The 27,540-nt window shown below is 42.3% G+C and overlaps 1 protein-coding gene across 2 annotated transcripts; it reads right to left on the bottom strand.

Annotated features, from left to right (window-relative positions):
* Positions 1-374: 374 nt before the first annotated feature.
* Positions 375-26,224, bottom strand: dusp10 (dual specificity phosphatase 10). Of its 2 annotated transcripts, none has more exons than XM_037086052.1 (4): positions 26,061-26,224; positions 12,222-13,051; positions 7,069-7,431; positions 375-5,664 (listed from the first exon to the last, which is right to left on the bottom strand). In XM_037086052.1, the coding sequence occupies exons 2-4, from the start codon at positions 13,003-13,005 to the stop codon at positions 5,399-5,401; spliced, it is 1,413 nt and encodes a 470-aa protein (XP_036941947.1). In that variant the 5' UTR covers positions 13,006-13,051; positions 26,061-26,224; the 3' UTR covers positions 375-5,398. The 2 variants fall into 2 exon arrangements, with proteins under 2 accessions (XP_036941947.1, XP_036941945.1); XM_037086050.1 differs by lacking the exon at positions 26,061-26,224 and adding an exon at positions 14,227-14,670.
* Between the last annotated feature and the right edge of the window lie 1,316 nt (positions 26,225-27,540).

Genomic DNA, 27,540 nt, shown 5'->3' with positions numbered 1-27,540 from the left:
ATGAGTATATAAGAACTTTTTGGTTGAAACCAGCGGAAAGCAAGCTGATGAGAGCTGTGACGGTGAGTGACAGCTAAATTGTGGGACACGATCTCAAATTAATGAACTGAAAGATGCTGCGTGAAACTGTCAGGTGATAATTCTGTGGTTTGTCTCTCCAAACGGTCACTTTCTCATGACACACTGTGATTTGCTCCATTGTCAATATAAAAATATTGATGTTAGCCACTCTAAACACTTGAATACAGCATGAAACATCTCAGCGTAACATCTTCGCCGTGCGTAAGAACTAGAGCCATATTACGAACAAAGAAATTAGCCCCTCCGCGCAGGAGGAGGAAACCAGGAGAAAACAAACCTCCAGGACGCCAAACCAAACTTGAAGCCTCCCTGTTTATTTCAAAGCTCACAAGTAGGGATTACAAAATTACAGTGCTTCAATTGCAACAGTTTAAGGAGTAGTAGGAGAAGAGATGACAGACCAGTTGAGGAATCTTGAGCAAGTCATGCAAAAAAGGTGTGGGAGAAGGCCTCCGTTATAATAGCACCCTTTGTGGAAAAAGAAAAATAAATCCATCTGTCCGTAGGTCAGTGCAAAAATAGTAATGAATATATGCATACAAAGAAAATAGATATATATTTTTATACTGTATATACTTGAACGTTGACTACAGACACAGAGAAAGATAGAGAGACTTGTAGAGCGAAGCCCATTTTCCACCGGAGCCTCTGAGCCCAAAGCAGAGACTCTTAAACAAGTCTAGTCGTAAAAGAGTGCACGTCAAACGTGACAGCTTGATATTGTTCTAATACAGAACCGTGTATCCAAACAAAAGGGAACAGATACCCAGATGCCTCTTGGAGCTGTCAGTCAGGCTGTGACCTCTATAGAAAGAGCAGTGTGGGAAAGACAGACAGCACCATAACGACTGCGAGTGTCCCTCACAGACCATGAGCACACAGCATGCTTCGTTTTCCAACCAGAGAGTAATGTACAGTATGACGGTTACATTGTTCAGTCAGATAGATCGTTACATACAAAAAGCCATGTGCCGCTGCGGTCGTAGGAACCAGCAGATGGGACGAAAATGTACATTATTCTTATATAACATTGGCTCAGATGATAAGCACTCTGTCCTTTTTTTTCTTTTTTTTTGCAAATCACCGAATATAAATGGACAAACTACAAACATGTGGCAAATTGTTATCATATACGTTTTGTTTTTTTTCTTATCATATTCAAATATATTGTGGAGCACCAGTAGACACCAATGACAACAGCAACAGAAATACAAGTGAGGACGCGGCGTCGCCACACACACATTTTCTAAAATTCTTCATCGATAAGTCACACCTGTAAAAAAACAAAAACAAAAAACAACTCACTTCAATCTGAGGCTGCAAACTGTTTTTTCATGCTCAAAGTGTTTCTTCTCTCTCAGACCTCACAGAACAAGTAAAGACACAACCTGTTACAGTTTCGTTTGCATAGCATGAATTTTTCACATGAGGGATTCTTGGAGCTTATTGTTGTGAATGTTGGTGTTGTAAAACCTTAAAGGGAGAGTTGACCCCAAAATCAAAAATACACAATTTTTCCTTTAACCTGTGCGGCTGTTTGTCCATCTAGATTGTTTTAGCTGGGGACTTAGGGTCGTCTCCACATATCCACATGTCTGCCTTCTCACCAATATAATGGTGCCCCCCCAGCAATTACATTTGATTAGGGGGCTGACCGATATGTTTTTTTCAGGACTGATAATGATCATTAGTTATGAAGTAGACCAAAAACTTCCAAGGAGACTTGAAACAACAGACAAAGACATAATGCTGCATCACAGCAAAATTAAAGGTGCTTTATGTAACTTTACTCGCCACAAACTGTTTTGCTACATTACCGACACTTTAAAAGTGGTTTCTTCCCGTCAAGGCACTACCTCTTAATCTTCTCATCTTCTCATGTCGGACTCAGTGCAGACCACACACTACAAATCACTACTGGCTCTTTTGAGGTACAAAGTGCTATGAAGCGACAGGATGGGCAGAGGCTAGCTGGTTGGCGTGCGAACAGTCCACAAATGTCTTTGATATGACGTCAGGACTAATTTCTTCAAACTCTGTTGAATGTTTTTGTCAAATTTTAAATGTTTCAAAGTAAGATTCTTACAAATATCTCCTTAAATGCACATTTCAGTTCATTTATTTAAAAGAAAACAGACAATGAAACAGAAAAATGCTGGCTACCTTGAATTAAAGGTAAAATTATTTACTCCTGCGGCTCCTCCGCAATTTCCAAATGTTATCGGACCGAATGGATCAAATTATGATGATGAGTCAAACGAGTCATTTTGGGGCGGCTGTGAAGCTCAAAAGATGCATCCACCATACAGACACTTCTTTCAGTGTGTGAGCTAATGGGGAAAAAGTATTTTTGGGGCACATGTTTTAATTAAATGATTACAATTGACTTTGGGGGTGAACTGTCCCTTTAAAGAGTGCACAGTAAATCTCTTCTCGCTGTGCTTTGAAAACCTGCATTCTCCTTCACCTGGCTGACAAACTTGTGGGTTCAGATGTACTCTTGAAGTTGTAATGGTTCACAGAGGCCGTGCGGCAAAAAAATGGTTGTTTTTGGCGAAGATAATACTGTTCGCCCTGTGCTTCATTTTCTTTTCTTTTCATGCAGACAATAGGGAGCTGAACACAAACCAGAGGAACATATGAACAGGAACAATGACCTGTGAGGAAGCTGCTTCCATTCAGTTCAGTTGACGAACGACAAAATACTAATAGAAGGCCTCATGCGCTTTGTTTTTGTGGTCTGAATTTAGGGGTTAAAATTTAGTTGATGCTCTGTTACGCTTGAGAAACTTTGACAGCCCTTGGGTTTATGAAATACCAATTAAGATTTTTTCAAAACAATGTGTGGTTCAGGCGAAAAACAAAGCAGTCTGGAAAGGAAAAGCAACATTTTCCAGACAACAACACTGGTGTCCAAAGTCTGAACTCACAGTCATTTTGCCAAAACAGGGTCTTTTTACTGTGTGCTAGTATGGATTCAGGGTAGAAAATCTAGTCACTCACTTGCAGATGATGGAATTAGCTAGTTTCAATCTCCGTTGTGAGTCGCACATGGTGGCGGGTTAAGATGTTCATAGGCTGCAGCACAAGCAAATGCTAAAAATTCTACCAGGAGTTACATCTTCAATATGTAAGAATTTCTTTTATAACTCACTGTGTCCTTGTTGTGTTCAGTTTTACTTAAATGAAGATTAAACATGACAATTAACTTTAGTCTTTGTTATCCAATAAGTAAAACCGGTGGTCCAGGGCGTGACTTGTAGATTTCTGACCACTGATGCTGAACCCTGCTGGGAACTTAGAAGTTTCCCTTTTTTTTTTTAAAACTTCCACAACAACTGAAGCGTTATATGTGTGAGAAATTTAGATTGTTTGGGGAAAAAAAGCAAAAAAATCTGCAGCCTGGATCAGAATGAAGCATGAGGAAGTAGCGCTAGCGAGTTGAGTATATATATATATAAATATATTTTTTGCCTTCCTCTCTGTATCTACATGTCATTGTTGTGATCAAAGGTGACTGTGCTCGGATGCAACAGGATGAAGGTAAACTTTGTGTGCGTGCATATACTGGTTACTACACTATTGTTTAGTGCGGAGTCAATTTACAATTCACGGTGGTGTTCAGATTCTCCTTCAAGTGCCACCGCCAGATCACAGTTACGCAACAAACGTTTTTTTCACCTCAAAGGCTTTCCTTTGAACGCGACTTTCTGGAATTTCTGCGTATGAATCAGGAAACCAGCAGAGAAAAAAGTTCAACCGGCACGGCGACAAGGAGGAGCCTCTGCATTCGGCCTCGTTCTGCATTCGTCTGCACGTGATGGTGTGCCGCGCGCAGGCCCAGTGGTGACACATGAATTAAGGCATCGATAGAGGCACTAGAACAGCACGTGACAGCAGCGCTCGCCTATGCAAGGCAGGAGAGCTCACTTAACTGTAGCTTAGTGTCAGCGACGGGGAGCTTGCAGAAGATTAGAACAAGGGTCGTACTGCTCTACTGTACCGCCGCCATCACGCTACACCGTGACCCGCGGGGTGAAGTGAATGTCTGTCTGTACCTTAACTCTGCTACCACACAGTGGACTAACCCTAACCCAAAGCTCAAAATTTAGGGCATTTACACACACACACACACACACACACACACACACTCACACATAGCTACATAGAGACGCAGTCTATGTGTAGCTATGAGTGCATTACAACAGAGCTGGCTCATGGATGAACGGGGTCAAAAGAACAGAGGAGACGACAGAAGCAGGCAGTGAAACTCTTACATTACATTAAACATCACCAGTAGCCCTGTTTTACAAGATTCACTGATTATTTCAGAGTGTTCTTTCCTCTGCCAGCAGCCATGCATTAAAATAAGCTCTTATGGCTGTCTGGTAATAGATGTATTGCTAAAATATATGCATATGTGGATGTAGGAATGGCAAAAAACGAAAAAGAAGCAAACACGCTAAATATGGATTTCAGTGACCGACATAAACCCACGAAGCTGCACTCAAAAGAAAAAAGAAAAAAACGGAAAACCCCATTTTTTTCTGTCTCTTGTACACAAACTGCATCAAATATTACAGCGTAACTGTATGCACCATAAACATATAGAACTGAACAACAGTAATTACATCAACATCAAAATGGCATTTCAGCAAAGAGCTGGAAATGTTGCGTAATCATCACCAATATATACACATAAGATCAAGGTCTCAGTTGCATTCCACTCTGAAATTATTGCACAGTAAGCCGCTGTGGGCTCGTCATGGTCACCCCCATAAACCCCTGTATAAAAATAGAACAACAACAGTAACACACCAAACTTCAAAGTCTTCATCTTTTTTGTTGTTTTTTTTGTGTGTGTTTTGTTTTGTTTTTTTTCTTTTTTTTTGACAGGCACTGCCGTGGCCAACCCCGCCTGAGTCTGCAAACAGAAACTGTGTGCCACAGTGTGAGCTTTGAGAGTTTCTCTTCTCTGTAATTGCCCCTAAGCACATAGAGTATCTTTTCCCAAAACCGATTTCCTTTCCCCTCATGTTTGCTCCTCTGCGGTCACAGATGGAAAGCTTCCCACTGACCGCCTCTCCTCCCTATCTCTATCTCTCCATCTCTATCGCTCTAACTCGTCCTCTCCTCCGGGACTTCGGCCAGGTCCGAACAGTAGGGATTTTTGGCATTTCTCCTCACCACTGACCCAAAGCTTTGGCACTCCAGAGAGTCCAAGATGAGCACGAGGAGATTCAAGAAGAATACAGTGGCTCTCGCAGAGCAGCCGCCAGAGTGAGTACAAGTGTGAGCGCCGAGTCAGCATGTTCGTTCAGACGACGGTCTCCACACCGGTCAGCTTTGGTGTGAGGATTCGTGGCGTTATTCCGTTGTTGAGGTCCTCCTCGAACTCCAACAGCTGGCCCATGAAGTTGAGGTTCGGGGAGATGATGGGCCTCCTGGTTTTGACGAACTTGTAGGCGTCCGTCATGGTCATCCAGGTGTGCTTCATCAGGTAGGCGATCACGATGGTGGCTGAACGAGAAACGCCTGCCTGGCAGTGGATCAGAAGGCCCATACCTGCTTGATGTGCTTCCTCTGCAGAGAGGAACATGGAAACAATCAGAACACGACAGGGTAAATGTTAAGTCCCATCGGGGGAAGTTCACTTATCATACATGACATTAAAAGTTCCCTTGTGACCGGGCATCTACGTCATCAAACCCGTAGAGAACTGGAAACTGTAAACTCCTGCTCAGATTGACATTATTTTCTGGGATGTTGCTTCATGGAAGGATTATTTTATCAATCTTATTCGCACACAGGGAAACACACACAATGCTGTTCAATATTCTGAGGCAATTTGATTGAACCTTGATTACTAAAAAGAAAGAAATGTATCCAAACTATAAAATATCTCCTGGATCAATCAGGGACAAGAGTCCTACCATGGACCTTCTTGCCATGAGGCAACAGTGCTGACCGCGGTCAGGGATGCCAGATCCATACTGACATTGTTCAGTAAATAGGCTGCTGTGAATTATCCACTCTTACTCTCTCAGAGAATGTTATATTTTACTTGAGATTGAAAAGAGTGAGGTGTGTAGACTCTAGAAGTATAATATTTCAAGGGGAATTATTTTGTTCCTCTCTAACATTAACGTGGTTTGGTGTGGAATTGACCAAGAGTTTCGAAATCGGTCCAGTCGATCACCTCAGCTGGGAGCAACAACACAGCTGCTGCTGCTGCTGCTGCTGCTGTTACGATTTAATCTTTTGGGGCAACCCCGACTTTCAAAGTCATGTTGTTTTTGTCACTGACAAGCTGAAGTTGTTATTATACGTATCTGACAACATTACAGATACAACTCACACAGAAAATGGTAAGAACAAGCACTTCTAGTGGACAAAACTTCAAAGGTTGCGGTTGCCCCAAAGAATTCAACTGCAGCAATTACAACCATGTCACAGCAGTTTTAAAGAGACCAGAATCCCCCTTTAAAATATACGACTACATGAAGGCCAACACCACTCACTAAAAATGCTTTCTCCTGAAATACCTTACAATATTATTTATAAATCGCAAGAATTTTAACTTTCAGAGAAATGTCGATCTACACAACTTTTACTGAGTCAAAACCTTCCTAAAATGAAATCAGCTTCACATAAATGACTAAAGAGTGACAATGTCTAAAAGGTCCATTCATCATCCTCCATTATGCAACCTTCTTTCTAACCTACTATAATATTTCCCAAAATTAAGGTCAAAAAGGTAAATCTCACAGTCACAAGATGATAAGAAAAAAAATTCTTTCTCACTGAAGAGTACACTAATTGTTTTTTTCCCCCTTACATGATGGAGGTGGATAATGTTCCTGTCTGTTTACCGCTTCAGTGTTTTGTCTCTGAAAAGAAATTATGAATAAAAGATATGACATTACTGCTTCGAGCCCCCATAGAGCATTCAGACATATCGCTTAAAGCTCAAAAGAGGTTTCGTACCGATGAATTCAAACGCCTCCTCGAAGTACTGCCGCAGGTTCTGCTTGTTGCTGTCTGTGGCGGGGAGGCGCTTGTAGATGAAGAGGCCTGTGTCGTAGTGGTAGAGCGGCAGGTGGGTGGTCACGTTGAGGATGTAGCCGATGTTGTAGCGCTGCAGCAGGTTGATGTCCTGAGCGTCATGCTCGTTCCCCAGGTAGAGAAATGGCAGGATTGGCGTCAGCTCTGCGTTCTCGATGTCCGGGGTGGAGGGCAGGGAGTGAGGTAGCGCCAGGCCGGCAGCTGCGCCGGTGTCCAAACCCTCGTGGAGGTGCAGCGAGTGCTCGCACAGGTTCTCGTGGCTCTGTCTGAAGCAGCTAAGTCCTCCTGTGGAGCAGAAGCGATTGTGACATGAGCTCAAAGTTGACACCAGCGCCGGGGGAGCAGGAAGCATTCACTGTACTTTACAGGAAAAATGTTTACTGTAAAACAACCTTGCCTTATTTACTTTACATTCATGTCACCACAAACTGACCTTGTTGGTCTCCTTGGAAAGAGGGCGAAGCAAGCGCTGCCAGGGGTTAAGGGTTCAATTCCCACTGGAGCGCTCCACGCTAAAAATACACGTGTCTGTCCGCCACATGGCACACATTACAACCAAGTGGGACGAGTTCGATTTGCATGCACATCTGATAAGAGCAACGACAACTCGCTTCAAAGAGCTCTGAAGCACTAAAACAGTACAGAAACCTCTCAATCCTGAGACCACGCTGTACATTCGGTTGTGAAATTCGCGTCCTCATTTGGATATTAAATCGATATGAAGGGACCAGCGGTGTTTCTGTCTCAGACAACCGACAGTGAACTTCCTTTTGAGGAGAGAAAATCTCAAAAAATGGCTGCGAACACTGTTTCCACTAGCTGAGCAGGGGCACGAGAAATCCCCCTTGTTAATCTGCAGGTAAATAGACATCCTAAACATTTTAATATACTTCTCGCTGGACATCTGCACTTCTCCAAAATAACTGGTTTGCACCTGCTGCCAGTGGTGGCAAAGTTTCCCTTCAGCTCACGAGTTATGTGGAGGGGGGTGGAAAGTCTCTCACACAAACACACACACAGTATCAGTATTGTTCACATTGCGAGAGCTGACATCATGCCATGTGAGGTCATCACGCAGCTTCCACTCGGTGACCGGGCAGGTGGGGATCTCCTGTCAACTGTCGGGCCAGTGAATTCACCACCAGGGACAAAGACATTAACCTGATGTTGTGGTTTCAGTCCTCACTGTGATGAGGCATCATGGTAATAATAAGAATACAGTAAAAAAAAAAAAAACGAAAGGGAAGTTTTCACAGGTTATCTGACACCAGACTTTAAAAGGTAAATTCCACTGGTACTGATTTTTTTTTTTTTACCACGTCCAACAGTTTGAGTTCCTGACACAGAGCTGTATTCACAAATTCAAAAACCTTGTCTGTATTGAATGTCTACAAAAGGTCGTAACACATAACACATTCTGTCACAGTTTAAACAAGTTACAAGATCAGAATTTTTGACAGCCACTTCACCAGACTGTATTTTTCTAAAAATCTTGCCTAAATTAAGGTCGTCAAAACAATCAAGATCTCAGTACTCTTTGAAAACCTGGTTTAGGGCGAGGGTTACGTAAGCAACAAACAGAAAAGTCCTTGCACCACATCACGCACCCAGGGATAATAAACGTTTTTTTCCAGCTGTAATTCTGTCCAGCAAATAACGATCAACCTGCTTTTGTGACTTTTTTTATAACATAAGCAAACCATTGCAGCAGACACAGACACTTAGCAGGCAAAGTAACATTAGCTACTTGTTTCTCTGGCCATCTTTCTTCAATATTCAGTCTCCCTTTAGCTCTGTTTTGGTCTCCACCACCTCCCAGGGGAAAAACCAGGCTCTCTAGCTGCTAACCTCTCTGGTATGTTCACAAGCTACTTGCTAGCTCTGTCTGTCATTTTGCTGCTGACCGCAGAGTGTAGGCAGTGCAACTGTCACAGCTTTGTCACAGGAAACGAGGTTGAAGAGAGCCGTCGAAATTAACCAAAACAACACACTTGCGGGAAGCGAATGTCTGCTCGTGTATCTGAAAGCGCAGTCAAGTGGCCACGCTAGTGATAACTGCTGCCTACTTTGGCTCACACTAAACCAACATCTTTCTCTTAAGGTCCGAGTCAGCTGAAAAACCATACGTTTCCTAGTAAACCGAGAATAGCAAAAGCAGCACACTGCTGCGAGATGAAATCTGTCGAGTGTGACCGACCGTCTGTCATTAAATGCTCCGCTTTGTTCACAAGCTGGATGCAAGGTCTGTGTGTTGTTGGGTGATGAGCAGGCAGTGTCGGCAGCGCCTTTATCAGAGCTTTTTCGCCGGAAAAGAGGTTGAGGACGGCATTGAATGCGAACTAAAACAACACTCGCTTCACACACTTTTGAAAGCTAACATCTCAACAGTCAGTGCAAGTTGCTAAGCTAGTCGCGCAGTGAACTGTGAAAACCGCTTCCCCGTGTTTCTCTTCAGCTCGCAGTCAGCTGATAAACCACACTTTTCCTAGTAAACTGAGAATAACAGAAGCTTCACACGCGCCACACTGGTGTGAGATGAAATCTGTCAAGTGTGACCGTCTGTCATTATCTCTCAACTAAACTCACAGGGGAAAACATGAAAACTGTGCCTATCACTTTCATAAGCCACGGGCTCGGTTCCTGCTCAGAAACTACCACTTCTGCCTCTCAGAGGCCTCTCACACCACAGACCTGCCGTTTCCAGCGCTTACCCTAAACCTTCCGACACCACTGACACGTTGTTTATGGCAATTCTGACGGATTACATGTAACCTATTACTGCTCTCTGAGCTGCAGCGCGGCAGAGACGGCAGATTTTTTTGTGGCTCCAGTGAAGCAGAGAATCATACAACAGCAGTGTGGCGATAAATCCTGACTAAAGCGTGCTGGTAACAGAGCAAACATGAGTAAATTATTCAGCAGCGTTCATGCGCACACATTCCAAATATGTCACCAGTGCTACGAGTAATGATCAAAATCCTCAGACTACGTCACCAAGTCAGACAGCTCTTATACGTATTAGGAAATAAAGTCTTAGTCACATCAGCGATCTGAGACTATCTTAGATTTGGATATGATGATCAGTGTTGCTTCTCCTGGTTTTGAATTACTGCATTACAGTAAACTGATGTCATCTTTTTTTTAATTGCCTCACTGTCCTACTTGTTCTAATACGTGCTCTTACCAACTTAAACATTTTATCCACATTCCTGATGATTATTTATTCATTTATTATTAATGATATTGTGAAAGCACCAACAGTCATGCCAACAATATTCTCACAAGTATTCTGTAAAAGAATATCACGGTATTTGATTTTGTTGTCTAGTCCTACCATTTAAGAGGTGTTCGCCCAAAAAGGGTAACACAGTCATTATCTATTCATCCTCATGCCACTGGAACGTCTGGTGAAGTTTTGTAGTCCACAACACATTTCTGGAGCTTCAAAACAGCACTGCAGCATTCTCCTAAACAACTGAAGTAGATGGGGCGGAAAACAGCTGGAAAAAATACACAAAATGGCTCCATACATCTCGTCCAGAAGAACCCAGGTCTTCTGATGCCCAGACATCCAATATTGATTTGAAAAGATTGTTATTTCCACCCTTTTTAAAGCTGAAGTCTTCACTATCGCCACAAAGCTCTAAAGCGTTAGCATTCACTGCGTCTAGACTGAGTGCACCTGCTTGTCCTCGCGTTGAAAATGTAAATAATGCCTTTTTCAATTTAATTTGGGATCTCAGGGCTTTATGAGTCTTGAATTACACTGTACAAGCTGTATTGAGCCATTTTATTTTTTCTGCTGTCTTTCTAAGTTATGAAACAAGTCCCCGTCTACTTCAGTTGCTTAGGAGAATGCTGAAACATTGTTTTGCCGTGAAGCTCCAGAAATGTTTAGTGGACTACAAAACTTCCCCTGACTTTTCATCCACATGAGGGTGAATAGATAATACATGCGTTTTTAACAGTGAACATCTTTGGGTGGACTCATCTTATAAGGCCATAGTCCCCAGCCCTATAATCACCATTACATGTAAAAACATATAAGTAGTGTATCAGAGGGATTATTCACAATGGAACCAAAAGCCAAGTTTTTTTTGCTTCAGTTCAGCTCACATTTTGGTAAAACACTGACCATTGAATCATACATACAAAGTGTTTCGGTCATTTAGGCCACAATCAACATGTCAATTTCAACACATGGGATAAGAAAAAAGGTCTTGTAATGCAGATAAAGACGTCAGGCTAAGCCACTCAAATCCCTCAGCAGAGAAGATGCCTTTGCATTTTGCAAGGAATTAAGCCCAGCGAAGAAAGAGCAAGACAGTCTGCCTGTTCCTCCCACCGAGGCGAGCTTCAGACAGACACCGGCGCAGGATGAGAGCCTCGTCCATCAAAGTGCACAAGAGGACGAAAGACGCGAAGGAGAGGGGAGATCAAGGTGCTGTGATCTTGCGGCTAGACTCTGACTCGGAGGCATTCAGGAAGCACTCGTGCAGCCCAGCCCCCAACACAACGTGCTGCTCCAGCTTCAAACGCACAAACACACACACACACACACACACACACGCCAAAGATAGAAAACATGGCAGCGACCCAGAGAATGCTATCTCGGTAGACCGCCTTATTTACTAACAGCTGCTTCTCGCTGCCTGCAAAAATGCTTAATATGTGTCATATAGAAAGCTGGTGCGGAGTGTGTGCATATGTTTGACGTAAGGCAGAGTGTGCATGGGCTTGTGCGTGCAGAAGATGTTGTAAGAGCTGACAGGAGGGGGAAAAAAAAAACTACAAGCAGTGTGTTTACAGACAACATCAGCTGACCAAAACAACAAAGGGGAAAGTTTAACAGGCTTTGTACACATTGTTATGCGGCCACACTAGTTTCATATCAGTTTATATTGCCACTAAGCTTCCAGCACTTCTAAATCGGACACTGCTTTCAGATGTCTGATCTGATTTACTCCCTCCGGAGTCAAACTAACGCCCATGAAATTGTGGTTTCTATCCCTTTTCATACAGGAAAGCCTCTTCCTTCTCTTGCCCAAGCCTTGACAAACCCTCTTAGGTGTTACCTTTGAGGATGATGGGGTCCTTGCCCTCCCTCCTCAGTGAGTCCAGGACCACATGCAGCGGCTGGGAGAACGTCAGCCTGCCCGGGTCCGTGGTGCTCTCGTCGTAAACCACAATCTCTTTGGAGAAGATGCCCTTATAAGAGTCCTTGCCCTCACGGCAGGATATGAGGTCCAGCACAGTGATCTTGCCCTGCTGCAGCCGTCGCCGGCTGATCTTGTCGGAGCAGTTGATGTGCACGGCCCCCCGGATGTGGCTCTTGTTGTACTCCATGAAAGGCCGGCAGTCGATGATAACCGGTATGGGCCCCACAGGGTGTCCCATGGGGCAGCAGGTCATCCGTTTGGCCAGCTCATTGGGGTGGATGACCCTCACGGCTGACAGGCCCTTCGGGGTGCCAGGGGTGAGACTGGGGGCGCTTAATGCTTCATGGTTGCTGACCATAGGAGTCGGGGCACCAGCATAGCTGAGGTTGGGGCTGCTGGCGCTCACCTGGCTGTGGTTGAGGCTCTGGCTGTCCTTCTCATAGGTAGTCACAGAGCAGCAGCTGGCACTGCTGCACCCACACGACAACGAGCGCGTGGAGCCCTTGGATGAGGGCATATACGTTACAAGATTGGCCGTCGCCCGGATCTTCACCACGGTGGTGCTGATGACTGTCTTGCTGCTGCTGCTGGTGGCGATGGAGTCCAGGTAGCTGGTGTCCAGGCGCAGTTGGAGTTCCTGAGGTCGAATCGGCCTTGGCAGCGCCACCACAATTCTGTCGTCAAGGGGAGATGGAGGCATGGGGAGGCCGAGGGCTGGACGTTTACGGAGAAGTCAACAAGCCGCTCTGTGGAGACAGGGGCAAGAAAAAAAACCGTTGGGTTCAATGAATTCTGCGTCCAGTGGAGAGCACAAAGGCGGACCTCGTGTCTGTTTGATCAACATGCAAACTAAAGAACGCCTGCTGGAGCCAAATATTAGTAGTGTCAACACCTGCAGGGCTACACCCAACTTGGTGGGAAAATGTGGGTGTGACAGACTGGCCACTAATAATAAACAGTGAAATCATCACAGGGCCTGGTGTAACTGAATCACTTTGTAATTAATATGAATCATCCTCCAGATACTGTAAGTGTGTGTGTGAGTGTGTGTGTGTGTATGAGAGTGAGAGAGAGAGAGAGAGAGAGACTGTGTGTGTGTGTGTGTGTGTGTGTGTGTGTGTGTGTGTGTGTGTGTGTGTGTGTGTGTGTGTGTGTGTGTGGTGCTGAATATTTCATCCCAACTCTGCTTCTGTGTCTGCTCCAAAGCTTTTATAACAAGAGAGAGGGGGAAAAAAAGAAAAAAAAGATAAAATACTGCATCAACGCTACGCCGCAGTTTGCTCTCTCCCCCAAATGGAAAGTCAGGGTACAAAAAAAAAAGAGAAAAAAAGAAGGGTGGCAATTCCTTTTGATCAGCAGCCTGAGCGTTTTTAAAAGCATGTCATCCTGGCATATTATGTAAAGACACCCGCCGAGCACTGCCTGTCCCGGCCATTGGCATCCTTTAAGCACGGTGCAGCTTCAAGCAAAGGCACAAAATCATTCATGGCCAAAATTCATTGAAGAAACCGGCATGAGAACGTGCCGAGAATATGATGTGGCTCTCAGGACGAGACGAACTGATCAGATGAGCTGAACACGGCAGGAAATTTCAATTTCACACCGCTGTGTGATACAGACAGGGAAAAAAAAATAGAGAATAAAAGCGAGGAGGATGCGTTTGAAAGCTGGAGATTGCAACTTTGTCGCAGCGGTAAGATTTAACAGAGATGACAGCTGTGATAAAAATAATAATAATAATAATAATAAAATAAAAAAATAAAATTTATACCAGGAGGATATTAACCACTAAATCAGCTCAAAATGGATGCAAGCAATTAGATATTCCTCTTCATTAATTATAGAATCGAGTGAAATCTCTATGACTGTGCATTTCAACAACAACTTGAACACCAACCCCCACAAAACTATTTGTTCTTACCGGTGTGTGTCGCGGGTCACTGTAGACGGATTTATGGTCTCCGCTCGCAGACAGCGTTGCCTCCATTCAGACCGTCCCGGTGTTGTGGAGCGGCAACATTTTTTTTAGTACTTTTACCCCTGCTCTCCCCAGAAATAATATTGAAGGAAGTCTGCCAGCCTACAGAAGTTGCGCAGCGGGATTGACGCGCGTCTGAGCCAATGCGCGACCTCATTAATATTAAACGCGCTCCGTCTGTACAGTGAGGTCCGGCCCTGCGGTGGGCGGGGCCTGGCCGGGCTGCGTTGCCTCTCTCCGTCGCTCGAGCTGCCTTCAGTCGAGTCCCACGTACGAGCGGGGGATGATGTCACTGGCAGCCAATCAAAAGTCTCTCCAGGAGGCTCGCGGAAGAAGACGCGGTGCCTTCACGTGCTGCTCGTAAAGTCTCGACGTACAGTGAAGTAACTGAGCCGCCACCGAGGAGATGGCAAGAGTGAAACAGAGGCACTTTGCGCTGCAGTGGGAAAAGACGAGGTAGCAAAAGCAAATAAGACATGTAAATATACATATATGCAAACATTATTACTCTGGACGGGAAATATTCACAAATCACAAAAAATAAATATTCAGATATGTCACAGAATAAACAAGTGAGACACCATAATATCCCTGACTGATTCTGAGGTGTGCAGTTTGTTTAATAATGAAAGTAACAGATAATTAAGACGAAAGCTAGATATTTTTGAGTAGACCTTCTGACAAATTCCTAGCCAGACCATAAATGCAGTATTGACAGAAGATAAAGTTGAAAATTAGACCTAGAAATGCGACTAAAACAAAATGTCAAGTTTCACCGTATCTGTGGTCTGCTAATATTTGCGATGGCAACTTGGGAAACTCACAGTGAGGGTGCATATTATTTGCCATAATCTAAACTCTAAACCCACCAGCACGGAGTTAGCAGTGTAAAATAGAGGTACTTTGTTCTGCAGTGGCAAAAGACAAGCAATTAAAAGCAAACTAGACATGTAAATATTCAGGTTTCAGATTTCTTTGTTTTTACTCTCAACCACTTCATTGTGGTGTTGGAGTACAAACACAAAACAAAACCCTATTACTGTAGTAAACAAGAGGAGCAGATTCCCTTCAAGTTATTTAAAGAGAGGCCAAACATTACTAAAAAATGTTCCTAATTTACATATAATCTTCGTTTTACCAGTCTGCAATAACAGTGTGAGTGTAAACATGGACGGAAGATTAACAAAGTATTTTGGCGAATATTTATTTCCATCAACCATGATGGTGTTTTTACACTCAAACAAAACATGTTATTCTTCCCTTTGGCAATTCTCATCACATGGATGCACCGCCTATTTTCACAAAGTAAATACTCTTTAAATTCACAGTGTAGATCACATGGTGACATATACTCTGGAGTTCATAATGCCACTAATGCCAACTTTTAACTTCTGCTCGACTGCGAATTTCAGTCATTTAATATTATCACATCTCTGAGCCCACCAAATGTTTGAAAGCCAATCTGCAGTTATACGTACGTTTCAGTTGCATTCAAGTGAAATAAACAATTATTCATTGCACACTGAAATATCCCAATATCCCGACTAATTTAAATCTGTTATGTTTTTCAGACACCCTGCCTACGAATACTTGTAACAGACAAACAATAGACCCCTTTCCTGACAAACATTTCAACTTGTCAAAGCAGGAAAAGCTCATAAATGATGGCTCATGTAAGGCGCGTGCTCCCTCCCTGGCATGACTTTATTGGACACGCAATAGAATGGAGCCATCGTTAACATAATGGGTCACACCTGTGCTGTGACAACTCAACATGTCAGCTATGAAAAAGGATCTATTGGGACCAAAGCGGCGACCTCCTCGGAGAAAAGATAATCAACAACATATCAATGCCAATAACTTTACATACAGTCAGCTGCGTGTCTTGAAACCGAAATATCTCCAGGTCCCTTATCTTTTCATTCCCTGTCATTTCATTTCCTTACCAGTCTTTTTCCAGACGAATCATTTGAGGGCCTGCTGAGCTTGCTAGACAGTATCAGCACCTTTATGACCAAACAAACCACTTCTACATTTTGATGTTCCTTCAGCTGCACCTCCCCTGATGTGACTGTTTGTGACGGGGTTTTGTCTTTCCAGTTTTCCTTCAGGTGTTAGTTACCAGTCCAGTCATTTTGAAGGGAGATCGAACATATATGACCAATGCGAACTCCAGCCCACTCGCCAGGATCAAATGTTGTCCGTGAAAATTTCTGCCACCCACTGATACATACACTGCAGGGCTCATGTGTACAGACATGTCTGCACTGCTGTCATATCACGTTCACATTACATATTCATGACCTGACCTTCATATCAGGAGATGAGTTACAGATGAGAAGGCCAGATATTCCTGAGTAGACCTCCGGAGAAATTTCAGCCTTGTTTGGTGCGGACAAACTTCGGCACATCTGCTGCCATGTTTGTGGCGACCAAAGCAGATATTTTAAGCCAAAATTACGATCTGTCCTAACAATACTGAAGTGGATTTTATACTTAAACTGAGACAGTCCATAAGTGCAGTTTTGCCATAAAATAAAAGTGTCATTATATCTGTGGTTTGCTAATATTTTCTCTGGCAACTGGGCTGGCAGCGCAAACTCACAGTGAAGGCACACATATACGCCTTTAGTTGGGTAAAGTTTGACTTTATGAATAAACTGTCACCATACAAACACTCTCTCCCAATTGTCCAGTGATTATATTGATATTTCCCACAGCACTTGAAGGCAGTATTACATAAGCAGGTATGACAAAACCAGACAAGCCTGACAAAGCCAGTTCCCTTTACCATCCCCAATGAAACTGGTTAACCAAACTGAGGTTAACTGTGTTCTTTGTTAGAGTAAACATATCAAAGGTCATTAGCTAAATATATTTCCTCATATCAAATGACCTTTAAAAGCGTGGAGAAGTGCTTGAAAGTAACCAGACTGTAATGAAAGAACAAAAACCATCCTGCTTGTGTTAGACAGCTGACCTGTGAGTGAGACAGGACGGTAACATGATTGGTGGTAATAAGTAGGTGTCTTTGGCTGGAGTGCTATTAAGCAAGTGCCAAGTTGGCTGACTGCACCGTCCCATATGACAGGACCCATGTTGCGCTGAAAGGGTCTCGCTGGCTTCAAACCCCAAATACAATCTGAGCTCTCTATTTATCCTCATTGGCAACCTGAAACAATGCAGGGCACGTATTAATGCTTCTATTATTAGGCCCCTGTACAGTTATTTATAAATGGACACAGCTGATCAAAGCCGATGCAGATTGGATTCCCAGCTACTCCTCTTTCACTTGTGATGAAGGGTAAGCGAACAAGCACCCCCTGCCTTCAGGAGAGACTCAGAGGTTTGGTGGGGTTTTTTTTGTTTTTTTTTGCAATGAAGCGGTCTTGCTTTTATTTGTTTCACTGTTTTATTCATATGAAATCAATAGAATAAATGCAAACTGTATCATTCTTTTGACCTCCATAAAATAACATTTACCTAACATTGTATATCCAGAGTCTGTGGTTTTAGGTTTATTGGATAAATTGTAGGATTAAGTGTTACTTCATACGGGAGTGGAAAGTAACTAAGTACATTTGCTCACATATTGTACTCTCTTCATGCTACCTTCTTTTTCTCCTCCACTACATTTAAGAGGGAAATACTGTGCTTTTTTACTGTCTGACAGATGGAAAGTCAATTTCCAAATCAGGATCACACAGACAAAACACAAACTTTCTAAAATACAAAGCATTGTTAAAGATTAAGCCCAACGAGGTGAAATTATCCAAGACTTTAGTAGAGTTTTGGATTCCAAGCTTGTACTTGTAATGGTGTATGTTTTCATGGCAGTGTCTTGTCCTCCAGTATTTTAAAAGGGATGAAAAATTATTCATCATTCTCTCACTCATCCTCATGCAGATAAAGTGTCATGTAAAGCTCCATAGTCTACAAAACTTTCCTGGAGCTTCACAGCAAAACGTTGAAAACTGAAGAAGATGGCTCCGTACAGCTCGTCCAAATTAATCCTCGTCCTCGGAAGCCCACAGATCCCAAATCAGTGATTTGAAAAGATGTTATTTACACCCTTTTCAAGGCTGAAATCTTCACTGCAGCTGCTAAGCTAAAAGCAACAATGCAACCCCCTTCTTACAGAACAGTAATTACGTGTCTATTGAGATCTACTTGAAATACTGACATTGTGTTATTATAACAACGTGTTGGTATCGGAAATCATAGGGGCAGTGGCATCACAACAGAAACTATATCCGTGTGAAAAACATAATAACTCCAGTATTTGTTTTGACACAGCAGTAATGGTGGAAATGTGACAGTCTCCAGATCCTTGAACAGCTTTCAAGAGATCTGTTGGGAATTCAAACGCTGGATGCAACACGACCTGACCAGTTATGTAAATTTAACCAGTTCTGCCTGTACGGCCTGTTTCATTGGGCCAAATGTTTGTCAAGCTGACATCCTAAATCATCTTCCACAAGTGTCAGAGGTGTCAGATTCACAGTCATATGCGGCCTATTTTGAAACGACATGAATGGATGGTTGCATTAGAGAAGATAAAAGGGATTGCCACGATTGCGCCATCAAAATGTGAAAACTATCTGATAAGAGATTGTTGTTTTGATGAGGAGCTTGTGGTCGTTATGATGACGTGGCCGTAATGATTATCAGGGACAATGAAGCAGAGCTCAGATGCTGACAGCTTACCTGGAAGTCACGCCGCTTCGTAGAAGAACCGGGTGCTAATCCAGCAGTCGATAGATTAAACAACCAGCTGAAACAAGGATGACTTAATTTATGTCTAACCATAAGCAGGGTACAACCACTGAAACCATTTATTAGTTGCTACAAGTGGATTCTGTATTTGAAGAAGATGATGTGGTTGGGAGAACAAGTGAGATGTGTCCATTTTAAACGGTTCCTCCTATTGGCTATAAACAAGGATCCTGAAATTCTTTAAACGGTGGCAGCTCTGTGAGTTTGCGCTGAGGCACAGCAGTGTTTTGAACTAAACGCAACACTAGTATGAAAACGTGCTCATAATGATGCCGTTATGCTAAGGGATGCTGATGCTCAGAAGGCAGGCTATCCAGGTGTCTCATGGGAGGTCAGTGGGGAAAGGATTATAGGTGACACTTCCTGTGCTTGACAGGAACTTGGCTAAGTAACAGTGTATCAGAATCTCTGTCCCACCAGTCCCACCAACAGCACTTACAAGGCTTTTGGTTAGCTAAGTCTGCCAAGCAATAATAATAGTGTTAGCGGTATTCACTCGATAAAGCTGATTACCTACATCTTAATGAAAGTCTAAGAGAGAGAAGTAGCTTCCTGTTGAGGGTTGGGTAATGATTTTGTGAACCCTCCTCCATGAACAACAAGGCCTCAACATTTTGATTAACATCTTTAATTGTAATTAAATGTAAGTAAAAATTCCTTACAAACTGTTTAGTTACATTAAACAGTATGTGTCATGTGTCTCTCTTTGTTCGCCTGTTCTGTTTTGCCCCTGTGTTCCTGTTTCTTCCTGTTCCACCTCCCCATCGTGTGCTTCCTCGCATTATTTTTGGTTTGTACTTCGCTTTCTGGTTTTCCCTTTGTTTTGCTTTTGTTTCTTGAATTTCTCCCATGTTGTTATCACACTTTTTGCTGCTACATTTTGGATTTTTTTCAAACTGGCTGTTCAGCTTTTTGTTATTAGATCACCCCCCCTTTCATTAATTGTTATTATTTCTTGGCAAGAGAGTCAACAGGCCAGAAAGTGACCATCATGAATTAAAACATGAGGCTAAATACGAACTCATACTTTATTTTTGTATAATGTTATCATCTGATTATTGAGTTCAACTTGCCACAATGTGTTAAAATCAGTTTTGAGGTAATATGTTTGTCCTGTAAATTACTTTCTCAATTTCAGTACATCTCAGATTAGAAAACGTAAACAAATTTCCTAGTCTATACTATCTAAATTGTTACACTTACAGGAAAATTGAAGGATGCCATTAATACCAGTAATCTCTTTATTCTTCTGTCATAGGAAATTATGAGCAGGTGGTTCTTAAAATGACTGTTGCTGATACAGTGATTACAGATGTTAGGAGATTTATTATTTCATTTGAGCGCTCAGCAGGATGAGACACCTCGTCCTACAACCATTTGCTCCTTTGTGCAAGATCTCGAACCGGATTGCGTTGACTATCTTTGCTTCACAAATGTCAGCTCGTGGAAAACATGACGCGATGAGTGTGTGTGTGTGGTTTTGTGTATCTGTTTAGAGATCACACACATGATATGAGATAATGTCAAACTTTGATGTCAAACCCAGTCAAGTGGTGAGACCTTTTTTAGTCGCTCGGGATGGAAAACATGAGTGATCGTGGTGCGGTATTCGCTGGCCCAGATGAAAGACGCAAACCACTTCCTGTCTTCTGCGAGGTGCAGACTCAGTGTCACATTCAGAGAGCAGCACAGGAAGATCTCAACCTTATGTAACCTGGAAACCAGTTGTCATACATACATTCATTTAGTGAAGACCCAGGAGAGAGTGTTTGACTTACAAATTAGCCCATTTACTAATTGCTGTTTTAGTCTTTAATATGCAAAAGACAGCCCGCTCGCTCCCTGTATTTCATCCCATCTGGCCATTAACTCCCTTTCTCTCTCAGTGCTGAGGATTTAAGAAATGGGAAAATGTTGCCACTGACGGTTTTTAAGAGGGAATGGCACAGATGGGCCTACTGCAGACTTAACAGCTTGAAAACCAACATGTCCAGCGATCGCAAGGAGGACCACTGCCAAGGATTCAACAGCCTGTCGACCTATGCCCTCTTATTTCTGCATGTTTATCAGCTTCCAGCGTGTTCGGCTGTAACACGACACACAGCTTTAAACGTGTCTAACCTCCTGAAACTCGACGGGCTGATCACCTCTCTTGTCATTTTGAATCTACTTCATTACCTTCATTAGGTGGTTTAATTGCATGAGCGAGACCATGACCGAGGGCGGGCACCGCTTTCCAAAATAACGTTCTGTTCCTCATCAGTGCTCGGGCTGTGTGACCGTCATTGTGCAAACTGTCTGAGTCCAGAAAAGAAAAAAACAAAACTGTCAGTCCAGTCTGTCGATGCATTATGGTGCCTCCCTCTGAAATACTGTCACACTGTGACTGCACGGCTTTGTTTGTTTTATGATTTATTGGATGGAAAGTCGATTTCCTGTCTAAACTTTTGTAAGTGCTGACAGTATGTGACAAACATGAGTCTCAGAGATTTGATACATCATGTGGTAACAAAACTCCCCCGAAAACCTAACACTAAACAAACATCTGATGAGATCAGTGACTTTGTTAATGTGGAGACACATCTTGGATTTCAGCTCCATGCTGAGAAGCGTTACTCCAATATCTGGAATTTAGTGTGAACATTTAATCATGATCGATGCATCAGGAGTCCAAAATAGTACTCTTGTAAGCCAAACAGAGCTTACATTTCCTGTTGTGTTCTATGTTTAGATACCAGAGCATTAAAGGATAAATTCACCCAAGAATTAAAATTTAGGTATTATCTGCTCAACCTCACGCCCAACAGCCTCGTGAAGTTTTGGTACTCCACTATGCATCTTTTGATGCTTCGAAGCGTTGCAGCATTCTCCTAAACAACTGAAGTCAATGGGGGCTTGTTTTAGAATGTAAAAAAAAAACTAAACATAAAATGCTTGTAGTTCAGCAGCTACAGTGAAGATTTCTGCTTCCAAGGGGCTGTAAATATTTTCTTTTCAAATCAATTTGGCAATTTGGAGAATTGTGTCATGTCGTTTCCCTGTGAAGCTCCAGAAATGTTTTGCAACCAACAGAACTTCTCCCGTCTTTCCATCTGCATGGGGGTGAGTAGAAAATGACTGAATTTTCATTTTTGGGTGAACTCGTTCAGTAACATGTATTATGTAATATTTAAATGACATTAGCATTAAACACTACATAAAAGTCTGACAAAACAATTCTGGCTATATTCAACCAGGAAAGCTTCATTGAGAATTGTTTCAGTGGTTACACATCAAGTGACTCTCAGCTGCCCTCATCTCTTTATCTACAGCCGCCTTTCAAATCATTTCAGTGTTTACATTGTAACTGACAGTTTCAACCGTTCCTGTTCTCAGGTCGCCACCTTTGCTAAACAATAGAATAGAATTGCAGAAGTCAGGAGTAGTGAAGATTCTTCACTTTTCCTGACTTCCGCAATTCATTGTTTGCACTTCACTCCACATTTCAACGGACTTTAATCTTATCTGTCTCTTTCAGTTTCTCAGCAAGCACTAATTTGTTCTCCGGACGTTACTTGACTGAAGCTTCGAGGTCAAGTTTTCACATTGACTGACATTTTAACACTCCACCTCAACCTCAAAGTAATCCAGTGCTAACACGTATTCAGCACTGTTATTTTAAGGCATATTTCAGCTTCTCTCAGTTACTGTGTTTCTGCTGTCACTTCAACTGCAACCTGAACGCTTTCAAAACGTTTCACCTGTGAATTTTCAGTGGCCTGCGCACTGCACGGCTGCTACAATATCCCAGAAAATGTACCCTTTATTTCAATTTGATTTAGTTTTGTTTAACCTTTATTCAACAAGGAAACAGAAAGTGACATTTCTTCCTCCCTTATCCTTTTTATCTAGAGATTTCCACCCCTGTAAGTGCTCACTCTTTCGACTGGCACTTCAAACCCTTTGAGGTCTCACACCCTCAGCTTTGAACAAGAACACCAACAAAAAACCCTTCACCCTTACCTTCACCTTCAGCGTCTGTCCTGTTACATTTCAACTGACATCTCTAAGTTTCTAGACTAAAAAGTAGAAGACTTCCACTTTAACCAGAACTTCTTGGCTCTGTTCATCACCTACGCTTCGACTGACATTTCAACAGCTTTTTTTTTTCGTCTGCCACCTCAACTGTCACTGTTTATTTAACTTACTCTCCAACTGACATTTCAACCGTATTCATCTCATTTTTCTCCAACTGACATTCAAACTCTTTTCAAGGATGCTCTTCAGCTGTCGCATCGAACCACCTCTCTTAATTCCTCAGGGTCGTCTAGTAAACGAAAGGTCGCAGGTTTGAATCCCCAGCTTCCCCCCAGCAAGTATCCTTGAGAAAGATACTGAACCCCAAACTGCTCCTGATGAGCAGTTGGCCCCTTGTATGGCGGCCTCAGCCATCAATGTGTGAATGGGTGAATCCGACCATGTGTGCAAAGCGGTCAGTCAACGTTGAAAAGTCAATCTATTTTTTAATCATTAATCAATTAATCAACTGATAATTTTCACAAGTGATTGAATTTCCTCACACATGAATGAGAGTTACTAAATGTGAGATGTACATTTTCACATGCGAATTTAAACATACATTCGCTTGTTATTGGCTTTTTTCACATGTGGATTACAGTTTCTGCAAAAGCAAACCATGGCTCATGAAATCGCACAAAACGTTCTTCTCGACATTTTTCACATGAGTTTGGCCATGTTAACATGTAAACTAAAATGTGAACATGCAAAAGGAAAATAATGTCCCACGTGGAATTTTTTTGAGTGTGTAAAAAAAACAAACAGTTAAACACATTTGGATTAGAATTTGCGGAAATAGGTCAAACTAAAACTAAAAAAACAACCTCCTCTGACTTCCACAATGATTACAAAATAAATAGCGACATGTAAAAGATTTGACTTCTATAATTAGAAAATAAAACAAACTTAAAACAAACCAAGAGCTGTCTAAAATCACAAAACTCACCAGCGCTACATTTGAACACATTTCATGCGTCGTCTTGTGATGCCCACCTCCTCTAAAACCATCTCACCACCCCGAGGGGTAGTTCCATCTGAAGGCTGAGAACGACTGATGATTGCAGGCTGCGAAAATATAAGAAAATCTTCCACTAAAAGGACAAATGTCCCCTTTAAGTGTTGCCTGTGCGAGGAGGCCAGCAGCCGTGACAGATTACCGGCACAAGTATAGTTTACACCTAACAATAACAGCTACATCAGGGAACTCATAACAACCCTGTTTTCTCTGAGTTGGGCTCGTCTGCTCAGTATTATTCATTCAAGTTGCCATGTCCCTTCGCCTGAGGAGGGGTGAATCATCCTCACGGTCACTTAGCAACAGCCAAATATTGTCTAGTTAAGGATCAGAAAAATTTAAACATTCACTCTCACTTGCTCGCATGTACACTAAGTGCATGAAGTCAGTGCTGAAGCATCACCGATCTTCCTATACGGCGCTCGATGTGCATGTCGAGTGGCTGTGGGTTGTGATTTTGGTTTACCTCGTGCTTTGGAGAAATCTGAGATAACGATCTCAAGAATAGCAAATACTGTCATTCTCCCTGCGGTGGGAGCCCAATTTAATTCTGACCTTATCCCAGAATGGAAGCATATCATACACATGGATGGATTTACACGACTGAGGGTATTAGATGATGTCCTCAGATATTTATACCCATCGCCCACAGCGAGAGTCTGTTTATTAAACGTTTGCGTCTTCTTAGAGGTTATAAACCAAACTCCTCAGCCGTGACCCTCGAGCGGAGCGACTTTATCAGGAATACTCGACCTCTGAAGCAAACACGGGGATAACACAATATAAATAACAATGACTCTGTCTGCACCCGCTGCTAATCACGTCTAAATAGCAACTGTTTCTAGGACAGGGAGTCACCTGCTGCGTGGCTGTGTGGGAGCCAGGGCCTGTCAGCTCTGCATGTCTGTCCCAGAGGAGGGTTGGTGTTTAACCTCTGCTGGTTCCGGACTATAACTGCAGTAATTAGACTGTACATTAATGAGAGACCATGTATAGAAAGTAGGGAGTTACAGGACAGTTATCTGGCTGCTGTGGCTGTCAGAAAAAAAGCCTCACTTCCTGTTGACCAGATGAGGGTTTTGCAAGGTAAATCTAAGCAGCCAGCAGGTGTACAGTATAACAAATTTCAAAGAAGTTGAATGACAGATGTGCTCAGTTATTCAGTGAATAGCAAAGAATTATTTAGCATTTTCAATCTCCATAACTGGACATTTAAAATTTTGTTTTTGGCGTACTTATTTACCTACTTAGTTACCCCAAAAATGAGCATACAGTCATTATGATTATCTACTCATGCTGATGGAAAGTCAGGTGAAATTTCGTCATCCACGAAATATTTCTGCAGAAAAACAGAGTTGCAGCATTGTTCTGCACAACTGAATCACATGGGGAAAACAACAAAAAAACGTGAAAAGAAGTTATTTACACCTTTCTGAACTGGGTGCGCCAGCTCAACAGGTGTCAAGTTGGGATCTCGGGTCTTCTGGAGACTTATGCAGGACAAGCTGTATGGAGCCATTTCTCCTGTGTTTTTTTAAGTTTCCAGAACAAGTCTCCATCTACTTCACTTGTTTAAGAGAATGCTGCAACTCTGTTTTGCTGTGAAGCTCAAGAAATGTTTTTTCGACTCCGAAACTTCCCCCAGCTTTCCATCAGCATGAGGGCGAGTGGATAATGACTGAATGTTCATTTTTGGGTGAACTTTTTCTTCAAGACAGTATCAAAGTTGAACTAAAACCAATCACCTTTTTCATTTATGATGGGTTCGAGAAAGTGTCCAAATGCTATATTCCACTTTAAGATGTTTAATGCACAATCATGTGAAACGTATAATACATCCTGCATTGTATTCCTCTGGTGCGACACATTGAAGCGTTACTTTTTAGATGCTTTTCTTCTAATACATGTGAAAAAACAAACAAACGTGTACCTGCATGTGGAATTCCCTCCTTTCATCCACCCTGTGTAAAACAGCTCATCATGATGACACCAAGCTGTTTTTTTCATCATCACAGCTGCTTCACAGACACTGGACCGCTATGACAAGTTGTGGAACTCATAAAGTTTGTGAGAAAATAAACGCGTCAGATCAGCCTGAACGACGCTGACACCGACGCTCTACTGTAGGTTCACCTTATTTGCATAAATTCTATTCCGGGTGTGGGTGATGTGCGCTGTTATGCATACAGGAAGCGATGAACGTGATGCGATGAACACATGAAACCTCGACAAGGAGCAAAATACAAAGCGAGACAGCAGTAAGCAGGCACTCAGATCACCACAGTTCTGGACCCTTTGTTTGGTTTGTTTTAGTATATTAAGCATTGAGGATCGGTCGATTTGAATAATTTGTGTGCAATTTTTGGACATCCTTTGGGTTTGAAGCTGAAATTTGACAGATTTTTTTCAAAATAATAAGACAGGAAACTTAAGATGTGTCTGAATTTTAGCTTTACAGAAGCCCTAAAAAGCCACGGGGGCGGTGAGTGTTTTCTGTGAGCTATCTATGCCATTATCCCAGAATAAAATTTGGATGTGTTTTTTTTTCCGAGATAACGAGATCATTTTCTGGAGATCTTGTGAAAAAGGAGCTTAATCATCCTGAGATCACGAGGAAACAAAAGGTCGTTCCCTCCTATTATACCCTAATGTTTATTAGATCAGCAGTGGTCGAGGTCTCAAGAAAATGATCTCATTATCTCAGGGAAACAACATTTGTTATTCCGGGACGAAGACATAAATAACACATGGTCTCGAAAAAAACCCCCCCAAAAAAATCAAATTAAAGTTGTTTTACGGGAAAATGGAGGAAATAGTATGTTTGACTGAGGGCTTCCTTACCACAAAACCTCTAACTCTTACCAAGTATTATATATTAATAATACAGGACACAGACACCTAAAAAGTAGCACTGCAGTGAGATACAGGGACACTTTTTAAGACAGTTGTCTCTTGTTCCATTGGCACCTTGTATTCATTGTTTTGTTGTACTTAAATTTGATATGTTCCTTTCCCAGCACACAATATTTATTGTTATTTCAAGAAAAGAAATTAGACTTGAGGTTCTTTCTCTAGCTTTCTCCAGACTTTTCAATGGACTCCCATTAATCCCCTAAAACCTGTTCTTACATGTCTAAGAAGAGTCTAAGAATATCACTTGTTATTATGTTTATCCTTTTTTCCTGATGTGTAAATGGGAACCAAAAAGAAAAACCTCTAACAGGTCATCATTTAAGATGTATGCCACTGATGCCCTGTTTAAAGCCACTCATCTCCATATAATCAGCTTCCAGTGAGCTGAGAAAAACAGCTCTGCGACTTTGAGTTTTCATTGTAATGAGCTTTTATCCGTTTGGTCAAAATCATTTTCAATGTAGTTTGGTTGGACCAATTCAGAAATTTTAAGCAGC

The sequence above is a fragment of the Acanthopagrus latus genome, chromosome 22 (assembly GCF_904848185.1).
Source record: "Acanthopagrus latus isolate v.2019 chromosome 22, fAcaLat1.1, whole genome shotgun sequence".
Taxonomy (NCBI): Eukaryota; Metazoa; Chordata; class Actinopteri; order Spariformes; family Sparidae; genus Acanthopagrus; species Acanthopagrus latus.
Note: the sequence above shows the minus strand (reverse complement) of the source record. Positions and strands in the feature narration are given on the sequence as shown.